Source organism: Rhinopithecus roxellana, chromosome 17 (assembly GCF_007565055.1).
Source record: "Rhinopithecus roxellana isolate Shanxi Qingling chromosome 17, ASM756505v1, whole genome shotgun sequence".
In the NCBI taxonomy this organism is placed as follows: domain Eukaryota; kingdom Metazoa; phylum Chordata; class Mammalia; order Primates; family Cercopithecidae; genus Rhinopithecus; species Rhinopithecus roxellana.
This window is the reverse complement of record NC_044565.1, coordinates 21,774,626-21,795,049: the sequence shown is the minus strand read 5'-3', so window position 1 is coordinate 21,795,049 and position 20,424 is coordinate 21,774,626. Positions and strand designations below refer to the sequence as shown.

Below are 20,424 nucleotides of genomic sequence, written 5' to 3'. Positions count from 1 at the left end.
GTAAACCCGGGAGGCGGAGCTTGCAGTGAGCTGAGATCTGGCCACTGCACTCCAGACCGGGCGACAGAACGAGACTCCGCCTCAAAAAAAAAAAAAAAAAAAAAAAAAAAAAAAAAAAAAAGAAAATGGGCAGGATTAAATGTGGAAAGCTGGCGACTCATGATAGAGTGGTCAAATCCCCTACAATGTAAATACACACGTTAGAAACCTGAGGGACGGAAAAGCATGAGCTGGTAGAGGGTGACCTGGGTGTTTGGAGATGGCAGGAATGTATTATTAAGGCTATTAAAATAGCCAGTTAACTTCTCAAACAAGCCCTTCCCCTGTCCCTCAACCATCTGAGTGTTAATGTACTAGAAGGGACAAGATAAAGAACTTCCACCTGGAACAATTTCAATCAAGTAACGTATTGCAGTTTCCAAACTGCTCCTGACAAGAATGTCTGTGGTGATAAATTACCTTAAAAGTCCTGCCTCAATCGCATTAACACTGACGTACTAAAGACTAAAAACTCCTAACCTGTAGCCCCAACTTCACTCCTGAGCTTCACACTCATATTTTCAACCACTAGCTAGACATTTCTTTCTCAATGTTCTATGCTCCTCGAACTCTAAATGTCAAAACTGACATTCTGCCTCTGTGTTCTCTGCCATTAAGTTTCTGCCAGCATATTTCATCTATTTGTGCTAGCCAGAAATTTAGAAGTCTTTTACTCTTTTCTTGCCCTCTCTCCCCAGATCCAAGCAAGAAGTGCTACAATTTTATTCCTGAATGTTTTTATTTATTCTTATTTATTTTATTTATTTATTTATTTATTTATTTATTTATTTATTTATTTTGAGACGGAGTCTCGCTCTGTCCCCCAGGCTGGAGTGCAGTGGCGCGATCTCGGCTCACTGCAAGCTCCGCCTCCCGGGTTCCCGCCATTCTCCTGCCTCAGCCTCCCGAGTAGCTGGGGCTACAGGCGCCCGCCATCTCGCCCGGCTAGTTTTTTGTATTTTTTAGTAGAGACGGGGTTTCACCGGGTTAGCCAGGATGGGCTCGATCTCCTGACCTCGTGATCCACCCGTCTCGGCCTCCCAAAGTGCTGAGATTACAGACTTGAGCCACCGCGCCCGGCCTGAATGTTTTTATAATCCAATACTTCTTACTATCCTTAAAGTCACTGCCCTAGCTTAGATTCCCTATTTCTTCACTGTGTTAATGCCACAATCTCTTCCCTTACCTCCAAGTCTTTTATCTTGTTCTTTTTCAATCTGTCCTCTAGTGAGCTGCCAGGATTACCTCTGTGATTGAAAACATTTCAAGGACCCCTCTCTATTAACTGGTCACAATGCTGTCTTCACCCTCATCTCACACTGCCATCTATCTGAGACTTGGTAACTTGCTCTGACCAAAAGAATTCAGCTAAACGACAATTCTAGTTCTAGGCCTTAAAAGATCTAACAGCTTTGACATCACTCTCTTGGGGCCCAGCTGTCAGGTGAAGATGCTCAGTCTAGGCTACTTCACGGTATGGTGATGGAGGTGGGCCCAGCCATTCCACCAACCTTTGCTGAGGGCACCATTCACATGAGTAAAGCTATCACAGATGCTTCATCGTCAGCTGAGTTCTCAGCTGAATGAAGCCCAGCTGACACCAAAAGCATGTCATAAAAGAATTGCCCAGCTGAGCCCAGCCAACCCACACAATTATAAGACAGAATATAATCATAATCACTGACATAATCATATTGTGTTAAGTCACTAAGTGTTGGGGTAGCTTGTTTCACAGCAATAGACAGCTAAAACACTTTACCATACTATTTTCACTTATGTCGTTTCGGTTAGGCTTCCTTCCGTCATTTATAAGAGTTCTCATTAGATTATAATATAATATAGATTATAAAGGAAATACATTGTCTTAGTCTGTTTTGTAGCTGCAATAACAGAATATCACAAACCGGAAAATTTATAAAGAACAGAAATTTCTTATCTCACAGTTGTGGGGTCTGGGAAGTTCAAGATCAAGGCACCAGCATCTGGTGTGAGCCTCCTTACTGCATTCTTACATGAGGGAAGGTGGAAGGGCATGAGAGGATGAATGCTGCGTCCTTATACGGCAGAAGAGCGAAAGAGTGTAAACCCACTTCTACAAGCCAAGCCTCCCACTCTTTTTTTAGAGATGAGGTCTCCATATGTCACACAGGCTGGCCTTAAACTCCTGGGCTTAAGCAATCCTCCTGCTTCAGCCTCCCAAGTAGCTGGGACTACAGGTGCATGTCACTGCATCCAGCTTCACAAGCCCTTTTTATAGCAGCATTATCCATTCATGAGCACGGAGCCCTCACAACCTAAATAGCCTCCCATTAGGCCCACCTCCCAATACTGTTGTACTGAGGATTAAGTTTCAACATAAATCTTTAGAGGAAATAAAAACACTCAAACCATGGCAACCATCCTTTTCGCTAAAGTTAATCAATTCAAGTACCCTCATTTTCACATCTAAATTAAAAAGTTACATAACTGGGAAGGAGTTGTAGAAAGACATACAAGAACTGATGAAAAATATAGACTATTCTGACAACTGTCTTATGAAGAGAAGTTACTAGAGTCACAAAACTCGTTACATAGTCTAATATGTATGGTAGAAAAAGTCATTATACCCAAAATGAAAATACACCTATATTTGAAGCCAAGGTTCCTAACAAATGTGATCTTGGGCCTCAGTTTCCTCTGAGATGTTCAATGATGGTACAACAGTAGCTCTCAATTTTGAAGGGACACTAAAATTGGGAGAGTTTATTTAAGATACCACTGATGCACAGGCTCCACACACCAAATGAATCAGAATCTCAGAAACAGGGTCTAGTTGGGCAAAAGTGATTTTTGTTCCTTCTCTCCATTGCTTCTCCTACTTTTCCCAAAGAGAACGTAATTTTTTCCAAGTACATTGATCCAAATGTAGGCCTGACCAAACTGTTATTGGTTTTTTGTAGCTGGCAACCTCCTGCCATTAGACTAGATAGGTGAGCCTCGCCTCTTGTTTTCTCTCTCACCTGCTCTGCACTACAGCCATCCCTTTAAGACTAGCTATTCTAAAGGTTCAGTGTTCAGACTCAAACTGGGCAGGGATGGAGGGTGGGGTGTGGAAAGGCTCTGCTGGGATTTTCAGTCTAAGTCACATTCTCTGGCTCAGCTTTACCAGAGAGCCCTGCATAAAGCATCATGAAAATCATGAAAATTTAAGCCTTATTTTTCCTGTGCTAGAAGAGGTAAATCTTCCTTACAAGGAAGGGAAGGAAAAGCAATTGGCCAAACAGAACTTGGGCATTCCTCGGACCTGGTTGTAATACTCCCTTGATGTCATCAAAACCTCACAAATAGCTTGAATATCTTGGATCTGCTCCTCTCTATAATCCATCAATTAGATGTTTCTCAAAGTTTTTCTTGTGACTATCAAACCTTATGGGTTGGGATAAACAGAGGAAAACATGTATACTACAGATTTTCTTCTGAACACAATAATTTCTCCTGAAAAAAGGCAACGTCAAGTGACAAGTTCAGAGTTCGGAGAATACAGTATATGAGGGCCCAAAGTTTATACAAAACAAATTTTGTTTTAGTAAGTTTTATGGCAAATATATCTGAGCCAGAAAACATTTTGTTTTCATTTATTAAGCTTGCCTCCATAAGTAAAGCAAAGGAATTGAGTGTATAGTGACCAGGCCCCACTTCTCTAGCTGGAACACAGGCTCCAGTGAGAAGCAGTTCCTCTCTCTGGGAGAGAGGATAGGAGTGAGGAGAACATATTTGAAGACTGACCTCTAAGGTAGATGTTGGCATTTCAGTCATTTTGGTGCACAGTCTTCCATGAACAATCCTGTTCCTTTGGTTTTCCCTGAGACTGAGACAGGGATCCACAGAGCTCAGCCATGGGACTAAAAGGATCATGAAAACTGTCATCATAAGCTACCTCTCCCTAGAAAGGAAGCATGCCTGAACCTTCTGTCCTAGGGCCATCTCTATCTTTGTCTCTCTTTTTAAGTACTTCCAATAAATAGTTCTCATTTTCTTCAAGAACCCAGTGTTACAGAATGCGTATTTCAGCCAAACCATTCTAGTGAGTTAGCAAAAACTGAAAGAGGAAAGAAGGTCTACAAATATTGTCAGTTAGCCCAGAAGTGATCCTGAAACAGGCTCTTAAGAACTATCCCATCAATATGTTTTCCTCATCACACTTAGCAAGAAAATGGTGGTTAAATGCAATCTGAGAACCACCACCAATGGAATAAGAGAAGCCAGGTTTTCAGAACAGAGGTGCCAAATTATGACCAGAGTGAAGTGGTCTCCCCTTTTTTTTTCCAGTCTGAAAATTTCTAAATTTTCAACAAATACTGTATTAAACAATACCATATTAAAGATTAGTTTCACTAAGCCTGAAAAAATTGGGCTAGTTTTTGTCTTCATAAACTCAGCAACAAAAGGCAGCTTTGATTTCTCCTTATATAGCATATTATTAATTTCTATCTAAAACACCTAACGAAGAAACAATCAAATAATGAATTTTTAAAAGTCACCTTGGATGAAATGATGAAAATCTTCCTGATCAGTATTTTTGCACTTTTCTCCTGTATCTTGTTCTGCTGATGTATTTTCTGAACTTCCTGATGAAATTAATTGCCTTCTTCCTTGCTGTGTTGTGTTTAGTTGGGTTTTATCTTTGCAGATTTCTTCTTTTCCACTTCCCTGGATTACATTACCTTAAACACATATAAAGAAAAAGAAGAAAATTATCTTCTATATCTTCAAATGTCAATAATCTATACCAAAAAAAGAAAAAAGAAAAAGGATTCGAGACCAGCCTGGCCAACATGGTGAAACCCGGTCTCTACTGAAAATACAAAAGATAGCCAGGTATGGTGGTGTGCACCTGTACTCCCAGCTACTTAGGAAGCAGAGGCATGAGAATCAGTTGAACTCAGGAGGTGGAGGCTGCAGTGAGTCAAGATCACACCACTGCACTCCAGTCTGGGTGACAGAGTGAGCCTCTGTCTTAAAAGAAAAAAAATATGCTAACTTGGAAACACTTATGTGCAAATCTCAGAAAGTATTAAGCAGCAAAATGGCTAAGAGCCCCAGGCCTGCATTCTACCAGGCTGAGATGCCAACGGGGACTCCATCCCTTAACTGTTTCATCTCACCTTTCTGAACTTTGGTTTCATCATCTGGATAATGGGAATTATAATTCATGGAATTATTAGGAGAAGTAAATGAAGATATGTAAACCATCTAGCAGAGTACCTGATACATGTTATTTTTTTTAATTGTAGAATTGAATTTCTCTAACAGAAAATCTGACTTATAGCTATCCAATGAACTTTTTTTATTATTATACTTAAAAGTTCTAGGGTACATGTGTACAACATGCAGGTTTGTTACATATGTATACATGTGCCATGTTGGTGTGCTGCACCCATTAACTCATCATTTACATTAGGTATATCTCCTAATGCCATCCCTCCCCGCTCCCCCCAAAATAGGACCCAGTGTGTGATGATCCCCTTCCTGTGTCCAAGTGATCTCATTGTTCAATTCCCACCTATGAGTGAGAACATGCAGAATTTGTTTTTCTGTTCTTGTGATAGTTTGCTGAGAATGATGGTTTCCAGCTGCATCCGTGTCCCTGCAAAGGACACGAACTCATCCTTTTTTATGGCTGCATAGTATTCCATGGTATATATGTGCCACATTTTCTTAATCCAGTCTGTCACTGATGGACATTTGGTTGATTCCAAGTCTTTGCTATTGTACATATACTACTTATTAAACCCTAACATCCACATCCACAGTGAGGAATTAAACTTAAGCTCATTTTTTTTTTTTTTAATGAAATAGAGTCTTGCTCTATCACCCAGGCTGGAGTGCAGTGGCACGATCTCAGCTCACTGCAACCTTCGCCTCCCTGGTTCAAGTAATTCTCCTGTCTCAGCCTCCTGAGCAGCTGGGATTACAGGTGCGCACTACCCTACACCTGGCTAAATTTTGTATTTTTAGTAGAGATGGGGTTTCATCACATTGGCAAGGCTGGTCTTGAACTCCTCACCTCAGGTGATCCGCCTGTCTCAGCCTCCCAAAGTGCTGGGATTACAGGCAAACCCAAAATAACCCAAACAGGGAAGTGACTTCTACAGACTCTGCCGAAGAAGTAAATAAATCTCAATAACAATGGACATTGTATCCCATAAAATACTTACCCAAAGTTTAATGCAGTTGGCAAACCTAAGTCACTATCATATTTTGTTAACAAATTCATAATTGTCCATGGCAAATTGTCCTTCTCCTCTACCTGAGAATGATGTCTTCATGAAGGCAGAAACTTTACATGCCTTGTTCACTGTACCTCCCTTGTCTCCAGTACCTTCAACTGTGCCTAGCACAAAACTGATGCTCAATAAATATTTCTGACTAAATGAATTTTGAACATAAACAATTTGTCCAAAGATTCCCTTAAGAGCCAGGATATAGGTATGTAAAGCAATCTGTAGTCATTATTCTAATGTTCTAAAGCAGGGATTAGCAGACTTTTTCTGTAAAAAGCCAGAAAGTAAACAGATTAAGCTCTGTAGGCCATACAGTGTCTATCAGTACTACCCAACTCTCTCTTTGTAACATGAAAGCAGTCACAGACAATGCACATATGGTTGACCATGGCCATGTTTCAATAAACTTTATTTACAAAAACAGGCAGTGGGCCAAATTTGGCCCATGGGCTGTAGTTTGCTTAGTCCGGTTCTAAAGGACATTCAAGTAGCCTGAAATAACATTCCCTCATTCAGTTCAGGAAAGAAATGCCAATAGAATACTGTCCATATTATCAAACAGGAAAATCAATTGAACCAATATAAAAATAATATATTTATCAAATGAAACTGAGGAATAAACTATTATAATAACTAAATTTTAACTAAATTATTTAAACATTCATCATGAATCTAAATTAGAAAATAGTTCATATCATTTTTGGAAACTGTCATAAACAGGACTTAATAGGACTGTGTAGCTTGGTACAACAAATGACCAAATGCTGTAACAGTTATGAATTAAACCAAGTGACATATTGAACTAGTGGTATTGCTGATTATGCTAAGAACTATAGTAAATTAAACAAGATACAGCTTCTATACAAATGGTAGTTAATACATTCCAAGTGTCACACATGTACCCAAAATTCTAAATTAAAACATATATATATTTAAAATACTCAGTTCTTCAAAACACCAAATTCTTTACTACAAACCGCCTCTAGGGACTAGAGCTAATTTTTTTTTTTCCTACACAAGAAACCATTTTGGTATTATTAAAATGCTCTTCACAAAGAATGTATAAAAAACAAATAGCTTAAAATGGCTAACAACAATCTTTATATCTGGTGTGGCAAATATTCTTCTGAAATCCAAAATAGGTACAGTCAAATGATAGAAATATAAAAGAAATTAACTATTAATACAAAACAGCTTGATTTTAACTATTACCAATGGCACTTATATGAGCTATTACACTAATACTACATGAATGATAGCTCAATTATTTATATATATATATGTATCATTAAAAATACATCCATCCAATCTTACCCTCTAGAGGAACTACTCTCAAACAGCTATGTTAACTATTGCATGTGTATACTTCTCAATTTTTTTCTGTGTTTAAGCAAATGTATCTACAAATACATATGCATAAACATATACAGGACTAAAAGTACAAATGTTATTATTTTTGTGGTTTACATACCTCGGATTGCAATTTCTGGGTCAAAGTGTATTGTATATTTAAAAATTTAAGAGATACAAGTGATTTTGAAAGGCTACATTAATTTATACCTCCACAAGTAATGTTCGATAATACTCCTTTCTGCCAACAGTGGATATTATCAGTTGCTTAAATGTTGATAAGTTAATGAACAAAAAATGGTAACTAGTTGTTTTCAATTTACATTTTCCTACCTGATAGTAAAGTCATAACATTTACTATGTGTATTTATTATTCTGTAGTATGTCACACATAATGCCCAAAATTTCTACTGAGTTTTATCTTTTTTGTTACTAAGTAGACAATTTTCTAAAAACCTTCTTTTGTAAGTGTGGTAGATAATGTATCTCAGTATATTGTTTGGCAGGCTATTATTTGCCTCTGACTTTATTTATAGTGTCTTTTGCATAGAAGTATTTTTCCTTTTTATTTAGGTAAATCTATCTAATTTTTCCCTTAGGATTCCAGGTTCCCTATCATCTTAAGAAAGTGTACAGGAGTAATCAAAATATTTTTCTCATACTTTCTTCAAATGCCTTGTTTTAATATTTATATTAAGACTATTAATTCAATAGAAATTTGTTTCTGAATATGGTATAAAGTAGTACTTTAACATTATTTTCTTCAAAATGGAAAGACAATTTTCTCAACGTCATTTATTGAATAATATACCCTTTCTCCATCAGTTTGAACTGGTATATGTTTATAAATTAAATGTATTTTTTAATCTGTTTCTGCATGTTTCATTCTTTTTTTTTTTCTTTTTTTCTGGTCTAACTTACCTATTCCTCTGCCAGAATTATCAACTACTAAAAGTAGGCATCAGGCCCAGATCAGGAGAGTTCCATGAAGAAACATAATTTTTCAATTATTCAAATTGTCCCTGACCATATATGCAAATAATTCAGTGCTCTAACATTAAAATCTCATATAGAAGTCACACATAAAGAAAAATACAGACTAACCATAATATAGATAAGAGATGTCCTAAACCAAATATTAGCAAATTTAATCTAACAATGTATAAAAATAAAAAGTTATCAAAAGACTGAACTTATTCCAGGAACACAAGCATAGTATATTACATTAGGATATCTACCAATATCATTACTTACATTAACACATGAAAATGCAGAACTATTTCTATACCAATACATTTTTAAATAATTCAACAGTTATTCCTGAAAATAAAATGTAAAAATAAAGTGAACTATACTAAACATGATATAACTATTTATCAGAATCTAATACCAACCATATAAAAATGCTAAAATATTAAGAGAATTTCTATTAAAATCATGAACAAGAACAGACCAATTTTAACCATTTTTATTTAAAGTTTATAGGGTTCAGCTAATAAGACAAGAAAGCAGTAGATAGATCAGAAGAGCCAAAATTACCCTAATTCTATAGATAATATGATTCTACAGCTAGAAAATATAAGGTTCAAAAACTACTAAAATTAAATAACTTGGCCAAGTTGCTGGAAACAAAGTAAACAGATTAACTAGCACTTTACGTAAATGTAAGTACAGTTTGAACTGTAGGCCAATTAAAATAATGTATAAATGGTCAATATTTATAATATGCATCAAATTGCCATGATGAAAATATTCACAGTACAAAATTAAATGCAAACCAAACAGTTGGGGGACTAGTTCAATCTTCATCAGCATGTGCCACTTTTTACAACTTCATGTTAGTAGCTTAGAAGATGCAGGAAGAGGAGCTGTATAGAATAGCATGATACCAGTGAAAATATAAAAGTTCCTTTTTCAATCTACCAGGAGTATCCTAACCTAAGAGTTAAGATTAGTCTTGTGGCCTGGAAGGCTGAAGGAACAGAGATAACTGGAGATCAAGAAAGAGGAGACTTTGAAAACCTTTGCCTAAATATATTTACTCCTCCATCACTAATGGACATTTAAAAAAATTCAGCCCAGGCCTAAGAAACTCATGACAACATCTAAGAGCTAGTACCTGAGACATAAAAAATAAAATAAATTAGAACTATATTGGCTGTCCACTTTCAACACTTCTATTCAACATAGCACTGGAAGTCCTAGCCAGAGCAATCAGACAAGAGAAAAAGTAAAGGGCATCCAACTCAGTAAAGAGTCAATAAGTCAAACTATCACTCAGTCAAACTGTCACTGTTTGCCGATGATATGATCATATACGTAGAAAACCCTAGAGATGCATCCAAACAGCTCCTAGAACTGACAAATGAATTCAGCAAAGTTTCAGGATATAAAACCAGTGTACACAAATCTGTAGTACTGCTATACACCAACAGTGACCAAGCTGAGAATCAAATCAAGAACTCAACCCCTTTTATAATAGCTGCAAAAAACAAACAAACAAAACAAAACAAAAACAAAAACAAAACTTAGGAATATACCTAACCAAGGATGTAAAGGACCTCTACAAGGAAAACTACAAAACACTGCTGAAAGAAATCACAGATGATACAAACAAATGGTAATATATCACATGCTTATGGATCGGTAGAATCAATACTGTGAAAATGACCATACTGCCAAAAGCAATTTACAAATTCAATGAAATTCTCACCAAAATACCACCATCATTCTTCACATGACTAGAAAAAACAATCTCAAAATTCATGTGAAACCAAAAGACAGCCCAAAGCAAGTCTAGCCAAAGCAATACTAAGCAAAAAGAACAAATCTGGAGGCATCACATTACCCAACTTCAAACTGTACTACAAGGCTACAGCCAGCAAAATAGTATGGTACTGGTATAAAAACAGGCACATAGACCAATGGAACAGAATAGAGAACCCAGAAATAAAGCCAAATAATTACAGTCAACTGATCTTTGACACAACAAACAGAAATATAAAGTAGGGAAAGGACATCCTATTCAAATGGTGCTGGGATAATTTGCAAGTCACATGTAAAAGAATGAAACTGGATCCTCATCTCTCACCTTATACAAAAATCAACTCAATATGGATTAAAGACTTAAATTTAAGACTTGAAACTATAAAAATTCTAGAAGATAACATCAGAAAAACCCTTCTAGACACTGGCTTAGGAAAAGACTTCATGACCAAGAACCCAAAAGCGAATGCAATAAAAACATAGATAAATAGATGGGACTTAATTAAACTAAAAAGCTCTGCACAGCAAAAGAAATAATCAGCAGAGTAAACAGACAACTCACAGAGTGGGAAAAAATCTTTGCAAACTATGCATCTGACAAAGGACTAATACCCAGAATCTACAAAAAAAAAAAAAAAAAAAAAAAAACAAATTAGCAAGAAAAAAACAAATAATCCTATCAAAAAGTGGGCTAAGGATATGAATAAACAATTCTCAAAAGAAGATATACAAATGGACAACAAACATAAGAAAAAATGCTCAACATCACTAATTATCAGAAAAATGTAAAGCAAAACCACAGTGCGATATCACCTTACTCCTGCAAGAATGGCCATAATTTAAAAATCAAAAACATAATAGATGTTGGTGTGGATGTGGTAAAAAGGGAACACTTTTACACTGCTGGTGGGAATGTAAACTAGTGCAACCACTATGGAAAACAGTGTGGAGATTCCTTAAACAACTAAAAGTAGATCTACCATTTGATCTAGCAATCCACTACCGGGTGTCTACCCAGAAGAAAAGAAGTCATTATATGAAAAAGACACCTGCACATACACTTTTATAACAGCACAATTTGCAAATGCAAAAACATGGAACCAGCCCAAATGCCCATCAATCAATGAGTGGATAAAGAAACTGAGATATGGCCGGGCGCGGTGGCTCAAGCCTGTAATCCCAGCACTTTGGGAGGCCGAGACGGGCGGATCACGAGGTCAGGAGATCGAGATCATCCTGGCTAACATGGTGAAACCCCGTCTCTACTAAAAAAAAAAAATACAAAAAATTAGCCGGGCGAGATGGCGGGCGCCTGTAGTCCCAGCTACTCGGGAGGCTGAGGCGAGAGAATGGCGTAAAACCCGGGAGGCGGAGCTTGCAGTGAGCTGAGATCCGGCCACTGCACTCCAGCCTGGGCGACAGAGCGAGACTCCGTCTCAAAAAAAAAAAAAAAAAAAAAAAAAAAAAAAAAAAAAAAAAAAAAAAAAAGAAACTGAGATATATATGTGTGTGTAAATATATATATATACACACACATATATATGTGATATATATATCACATAATAGCACTTGTTAAATGAAAAAAAAAATAGGGTGGTATTTGATAAATGGCATAAAGTAATAGCCTATGTTTTAAATTAGACTTCATGTTCACAACTAAAAACAACTAGGCTAAGCTATACATTTACACAACCTCTATCTCCATAGAAATAGTTTATAGTTTTTCTTCAGAAAAGCTTTCAAATTCTATTTACTGTTTTCTTGAAAGTCAGCATTAGTAGAAACAAAAACCTACCTCCACTGATTGCTGGTACTGAAAGGTTTTGATCACTTAAATGTTCTGCTAACATCCAAGCTGGAAGGATTCTTTTCCTCTCGGCAAGGATTCGCTGCTGCTTACTAAAGTCTCTATTTTCACCTAGGAAAGACTAAACAGGCACCTATAGATTACTAAAAATAAACACGTCTTTAATGAATTTGCAAAATACTTGCTTTGCAGAACACTACCATTAAAATACCCATATGCAACTGTAGACTGAGTTCATCAAATTTCTTGAACAAAGAAATTATTTCTATTAAGTGTTGGATTACTGCCATATTCTCTAGAGCTTAACTTAAAATCAGCAAAAGTAGATAAATGCTAGCAATATTATCATAATAGGCCTAATTTCAGTTGTCTTTTCTGCCTTCATCATAATTTGAAGAACATGTTATAAATGGATGAGATCTCAAATTTCTCACCACACTATTTGTGGGAGTCATCTGGGTCTTGGCTATATCTGTGCTTCCTTCCAGTTGTGAGGCACCAGTAGTCTCATGAGGTAAATTAATCACGGGGGATTTTGGTGTTTCATTCAATATATTATCTTCATCAAGCATTTGACTATTTCTATAAGATAAAATAGAAACCTGTCTTTAATTTTAACACTCTTCTGCTGCCTTAGAACTATATCTAAGCTATGTCCCTTTTCTCAAACTTAGCAAAAACAAAAAAGCAGATTATAGTATATTAGAATAAAGTATATAGACTAGAATATGTTCTTTATTTCCTACCTGCTGTATTGCCATAAAATACATCAATCTTTCCAAATCATGGGCCTAGAAACCACAATTATTTTTGAGATGTGTGTCAGCCATCTTTCTTAAGGCTTAAGAGCTCTTTATTTAATATTTGTCTAGATGGCCCACAAAAATTAAGATCACCACTCAGCCTCTAGAGAGAAAATGTAAACTGCAAGGGCATCAGTTAAGCTAGTTAGACGCTTGGAGAAAAAATAAATAAAATTCTGAGTTTAAGTTGACACATAACTGCTACCGAAGTTCAGGGAAGTATTAAAGAGCTACTTATGAGATATCCCCAAACTTGTAGTATGGCTGCAAGCTAAATGTTCTGGAACAGGAACATCCATGGTCACATGTGGGACATGCCAGCAGAACCAATTACCTCATACTCCTGCAATATGCAGTAAGATCATCCAAAGTTGTTGGGTTATTATTACTTAGGTATGCATAGACATGATCCAACAAATTTGTCTTCTTGAAAATTTGAAACTACAGATGAATACTACTCAGGAATAACAAGGAGTGAACTACTGATGTGTGCAAGAATATAGATGAATCCCAAAGGCATTTTGCTAAGTGAAAGAAGGCAGACACAAAAGGCATATTGTATTACTCCATTTATATGACATCCTGAAAGGTAAAGCTACAGGGACAGAAATCATATTAAAGGTTGCCAGGCATTAGGGGTGGAGTGAAGGGACAGACTACCAAGAGCCATGAGAGAACATCTGGGGAAATGGAAATGTTCTATATCTCACTCTAGTAGTATTTTAAATGACTATATTGTCATTTTTAGTGCACTGAATTGCACATTTAAAAGGGATGAATTCTACTGTGTGTAAATTGTCCTCATTAAATGTGAATTTTTAAAAACTAAAGACATAAGATTTTAGAAGTGTGTCTAGCTGAGAAGAGTCTAATTAACCACTTGTTTTATTTGTTCATTTTAGTATTTCTTACACAGGGAATAATCTCCTTCAAAGGCAGCCTTCAATTTCAATGGCAAGAATCAGCCAAAAGAGCAAATTTACTTAGAGTAAATTACTATGCAGCATCACATTTTTTGTTCATTCAATCAATATTTTTAAAACTTCTACTATGTGTCAGACACTGTGCCAGGTGCTGGAAACATATCTTGGAAATGTCTGATTGTCCTATCTATGAAAGTTCACTCCACTACAATACCCAGACCCATTTTTATTTTACTCATAGGTTACATATGTACTTCCAAATTATAATTTTTTTCAAGTTTTCTTAATATTTAACATGAAAAACATTAATAAACATTCAAGAGTAGTAATGATTTTTCACAATTTATAGTATTAGGAATTAAGTAACACTGTCAACTCCATTTCTAGTTTATTTTCTATTCTGGCATAAGTCTGAGATAAATTCATACACACTCTATAGTCCATATGTAACTTGTATTAATAGTTACCCACAATAAATGCAATAACAAAAAAACTCAGAACAAAATTCTATTTAACATTTCATTCAAAAAAGCACAAGCACAAATTATTCTATTACACATTTATTTAAATATCGAACACTGTCACTGTGATACATATTTTTATTTTATCTTCAAATACTTGTATGAGTAATCAACTATCACAGGATTTATAAAGCATCATTACAGAATGTTTTAAATAAAAAATTAAAACTTGGAAAGTTAAATGTAGTCTAATAAAGGTAATTGAGTTATCCTTTTTTATAATCACTTTATTGAAAAATAATCCATATAGCCATAAAATTCATCCTGTTAAAGTGTACTATCCAGTGGTTATTAGTATGTTAACAGAGTTGTGCAACCATCACCAATATCTAATTTTAGAACGTATTCATCACCTCAAAAAGAAATTCCACATGCATTAGCAGTCTCTTCCCATTGCCTCTTCCTCCTGCTCCTGGCAACCATTAATCTACTTTCTGTCTCTATAGATTTGCATTTTCTAGATATTTCATATAAATGAAATACAGTATGTGGTCTTTCATGTCTAGCTTTTTCACTTAGCATAATGTTTCAAGATTCATCTGTGTTGTAGCATATGTAAATATTTCATTCCTCTTTATGGTCAAATAATATTCTACTGTATGACTACATAATACTTGTTTATCTCAACAGTTGCTGGACAGCGGAGTTATTTCCACTTTTTGGCTATTATGAATAATACTGCTGTGAACATCGATGCACAAGTTTTTATGTGGACATAGGTTTTCAATTCTTTTAGGTATACACATAGGAGTGGAAATGCTGAGCCACATAGTAATTCCATGTTTAAACTTTTGAGGAACTGCCAGAATATGTTCCAAAAAGGCTATACCATTTTATAATCCCACCACAATGTATAATAGTTCAGTTTCTTCACAACCTCACCAACACTTGTTATTACATTTTTGATTATAGCTTTCCTAGTAGATGTGAAGTGGTATCTCACTGCGGTTTTAATTTGCATTTCCCTGTGACTAATGATGTTGAACATTTTTTCATGTTCTATTGACCATTTGTATACCTTCTTTGGAAAAATGTCTATTCAAATCAGTTATGCATTTTAAAATTGGGTTGTTTGCCTTTGCATTGTTGAGAATTCTTTAGATATTCTGAATGTAAGTCTGCTATATGTGATTTACAAACATTTTCTCTCATTCTGTGGTTGTCTTTTCACTTTCTTAACTGGGTCCTTAGAAGCACAGAACTTTTAAGTGTAATGAAGTCCAATTTATCTACTTTTTCTTTGTTTGCTTGTGTTTCTGGTGTTATAACCATTACCTAATGCAAGGTCACAAAGATTTATACCTGTTTTTTCCTAAGAGTTTTATAGTTTTAGTACTTATATTTAGGCCTCTGATCCATTTTAAGTTAATTTTTATATAGTATGCAGCGAGAGTCTAACTTCATTCTTTTGCATGTGGATATCCAGTTGTCCCAGCATCATTTGTTGAAAAGATTATTATTTCCCCCATTTAATTGTCTTGACACCTTTGTCAAAAACCAACTGGCCCTAAATGTGGGGATTTAATTCTGGACCCTCAATTCTATTTCCTTGATTTATACGTCTTTCTTTACACCAGGACTGTCCTGATTACTGTAGATTCATAGTAGGTTTTGAAATCAAGAAGTGTGAACCCTCCAACTCTTTTCTTCTTTTCTAAGATTGTTTTGGCAATTAAGTTACTCTTAAGTCTTTCAAATATATTCCAAATTTTTTTTAAATATGTTATGCATTTTCATATCTTTAATATAAAATATGCTACTATTACAAATGAGCTGGATCTAAAAATACATTTTAAATAATCATAAATGAATTCAAAACTTGCATATTATCATACTATCATGACATTTTCCTTAACATTTTGTTGTTTCTTCAATATCAGTGATCAAAATTAGTATTTATATGGAATCTACGTACTTAGATTTTCAACAATTTGAAAAAAAAAACTAATTAAGTATAGCAAAGGATTTACTTTACTTTCCTCATAAGTGTCTTAAAATAAATAATCTCCCTAGAGTGAAAAGGTCATACTTCCTCATCAGCAATGAAATTCAGCTCTGAAAACAAAATGTTATACTTATCACATTATCACTCAGTTTAATATCCTCAGATATTTCATTAATGCATTCAAAAAACCAACACTTACTAAGCACCCACTATTGGGGAGGAAGAATTAATATTAGTGCTTCTAAGTGAAATGTGCTATAATTTAATTTACTAAAATATAAAACCAACTATTTTTTTTCTTATTTGGTTTTCTCTTTGACTTCTCAAAAAAGCGTGGGTTTTGGTACTCCTGGCAGAATAATTTCACAGATACATATGTAGAGAAAAGAGTGAAAAATGAACAAACTAGAACTGACATGTATAGACTTCAATGTTCCTTCAAAATAGGTAATGAGTAGGACTAATTATACAGAATCTAAATACCATATAAAAAACATTTTAATGTGAGTAAAAGGAAAAACTAAAGAAATGACAAGCTTTTCTACGGTTGGTTTATGGTTCAGATCCCTCTCTTAAATTCACACCGGTTGGAAGAAAAGAATTACGGCAAAGGAGTCCTAACAACTTCTACAAAGCATATAAACTTTTTTTCTATTCTTTTTTAATGTCTTAAATATTTCAACATGCAAAAATACAGAGAATATATGTAGTCTATCTACATATCTATGAATATAAATACTTGTGTATCCACCACCCCAATAGAAACATTTTCTCATACTTGCCCCAGATTAATTACAAATACAATTCAAGCCCTCTCCATGCCAGCTTCAATCTTGCTCCTTTCCCTCCCATTCCTTCTCCAAAAGTAAACATTAACCTGAATTTGATGCTTATTATTCCCATGCATGTCTTTATACTTTCATTATTTGTATGTATGCATCCATTATTTTATAGAAATTACGTATGTTTTATATGTTCATAACCTTTTTGGTTTTTTTACCTCAATATTATGGTGGGGAGATTTATCCATGTTTTAACCTGAGCTCTCTCTTAGTTCATTCTCTTTCATATAATTATAGGACTACACCAAATTCATTTAGCCTTTCTGCAGGTGTTTTCACAATTCAAATGAGTGCTATAGTAAACATTCTCATACAGCAAGGGGTAGTTGGTAAGAGCATCAACTCTGGAAACAGTTGGCTTGAGTTTGGATCCCACCTCTGCCATGTATTAAGCTGTGACCTTGGGCAAGTCTTAATCCTTCTGTGTCCCAATTTCTTCATCTGTCATATAGGGATATTAACAATACCTAGTCCTCATAGACATTATTATGGAGAATAAAAAGTTCATACATGTAAAGCTTGTACAACAGTAAGCAGTGTTTTTATGTGGTCGACCCTGCAAAACAGAGCTAGTTCAAAAAACGGGAAAATCCCAATGATATCAAGAAACGTCTAAAAGTGTATTTCAATGCTTCCTATCTAATACATATCTAATACCACTTCCCCTTGCTAGCATACAATGGACTCTCCCTCTCTGGAAATCAGGCAGCTGCCTCCCCTGGGTAGACATCTCTCATGATGATACTCAAATTCAAGATCTGCCCCCACCTTCCCTCATGGCTTCTAGTCTAATAACCAGGGTTACCTCATCATTACCTGACTACAGAAGTACTGTCCTTGCTTCAATAGGAAACTAAATACTCATTAAGAAGCTACAGGACCTAGCTACTCACAGAAACCACAAGAATGTGCCTGTAATGGTGTGATACAGTAAGAAGTGCATATTTTGGTCTTCATTTCTGGTTCCTGGCTAGAGCTCCAAAACAAATGAAAGGTGTATCTTTTGTACCTGAATGTATGTTAATGAGGTGACTTTTGGAAAGCCTCTAAAGATGAAGGGCTAGTTGTTAGGAAAACCAATCATGATTAGAGGGTAGGAACTCCCAGCCTCACCACCAGGGAGGGAAGAGGGGCTGGAGATTGACTTAATCACATTGGCCAATGATTTACTCAATCATGCCTTTGTAATGAAGCCTCCATAAAAACCCAAAAAGACAAAGTGTGTCCATGTGCTGGGACAGTGGTGTAACCCAACACTCCACTGGAACAGAAGCTTCTGTGCTGGGGACCCTTCTAGACCTCACCCTATGTATCTCTTCACCTGGCTGTTAATTCAGATCCTGTAATATAGCACTTGTAATAAATCAGTAATCTAGTAAGTAAACTGTTCCTGAGTTCTGTGAGCCCTTCTAGCAAATGACAGAACCCAAGGTTTAAATAGCCTGAGAAAAGCACAGTGCTGTGAAAGTGGGTTTATTTTCAGTTTCACCAATACGAAAAAATACAAAATTCACTAATCCCATAACCTGATACATTTAAAGTATGACACTGGCCTTAAAGACACTGGTCTTTCATGCTAAGGGAATAAGCTAATTTGAATCAATATAAATGAAATTTAAATAGACATTTAATAGTTTAAATAAGTTATCAGGCAATGACCTTACTGTGTTTCATAAGGATGCACGCTTTCCTAATTTTTGAAAAAATTATGTAATTCTATTATGAAAGTTTATTGTAACAAAAAAATCACTTCTTTACATGTCTCATTTCAACAGCTAGTTTAAAATAGCATGCTTCATACATGTATAAGAGAAAAAGACATGTATTTTAATGTAGTAATCAATGGTTAATGAATTTCATTTAACTAAAAAGCAACTTCCTGACATTTTTTTCCACTTACATTTAAGCATTTTTTAGATATAATTTATATATGAAATGCAAATATCTGGGCCAGGCGCGGTGGCTCAAGCCTGTAATCCCCGCACTTTGGGAGGCCGAGACGGGCGGATCACGAGGTCAGGAGACCGAGACCATCCTGGCTAACACGGTGAAACTCCGTCTCTACTAAAAAATACAAAAAATTAGCTGGGCGAGGTGGTGGGCGCCTATAGTCCCAGCTACTCGGGAGGCTGAGGCAGGAGAATGGCGTGAACCCGTGAGGCAGAGCTTGCAGTGAGCTGAGATCCGGCCACTGCACCCCAGCCCGGCAAGACTCCGTCTCAAAAAAAAAAAAAAAGAAATGCACATATCTGAAGTGTGAAATTTGATTAGTTTTGACAAATGCATACACCCACATAATCTGCACCCTTAACAAGACACAGAATATGTCCATATTTGTTTAAAAGCTGAAACAAAGCCAAACACAAAGTTCCTTTGTAGCTTCTTACTAGTCAATCCCCTTGGAAACAACCATTGATTAAATTTCTATTTAACAGATTAATTTACTTATTACAGAATTTAATATAAATGTAATCATATAATAGACACCGTTTTGTGACTTGCTTTTCTTTTTGGTAGATTCCTCAGGATTTTCTAAACACACAACCATGTCATCTGCAAATAAACACAGTTTTACTTCTTCTTTTCAAATCTGACATATTTTATCTTTGTTGTATTCCCAATCTTAGGGGGAGAACTTTCAACATTTCACTAATAGGTTTTTTGTAGGAAAAAAGTTTCCTTCTTTTCCTTGTTTTCTCAAAAATTTTAAAAATCATGAAGAGGTGTTGAATTTTGTCAAAATTATTTTTGAGCATCTATTAAAATGATAGTTCTTTAGTCTGTTATGGTGAACTGCTTTGATTTTTATATGATAAACTAACCTTGTATCCCTTGGACAAGCCCCACTTGGTAATAGAGTATTATCCTTTTTACATATTGCTGGATTTGATTTGTAAATACTTTATTATGAGGAATATTGGTCCACAGTTTTGAGGGTTTTTTGTAAAATCTTATCTGATTTTAGTGTCTAAATTATAGAAGCTTCCTAAAATGAGCTGGGAAGTATATCCTCTTCTATTTTTTGAGAAAAAAGAATAACATTGGCATTATTTCTTCCTTGTAAGTTTAACAGAATTCATCAGTGAAGATCCTTACGGGAAATACCTAAATTATGAATTCAATTTTTAAAATAAATATAGAATTCATCAGATGTCTATTTTTCCT

General features: G+C 35.4%; 1 protein-coding gene across 1 annotated transcript in view; it reads right to left on the bottom strand.

Moving 5' to 3' along the window:
* Positions 1-20,424, bottom strand: part of APLF (aprataxin and PNKP like factor) — a gene marked incomplete at its 5' end in the record, with an annotated part of 107,225 nt that overhangs the window by 42,654 nt on the left and 44,147 nt on the right. The window contains 4 exon segments of the mRNA XM_030921404.1: positions 4,560-4,577; positions 4,579-4,742; positions 12,214-12,346; positions 12,660-12,807. Of these exon segments, the coding sequence (XP_030777264.1) occupies positions 4,560-4,577; positions 4,579-4,742; positions 12,214-12,346; positions 12,660-12,807 (463 nt within the window).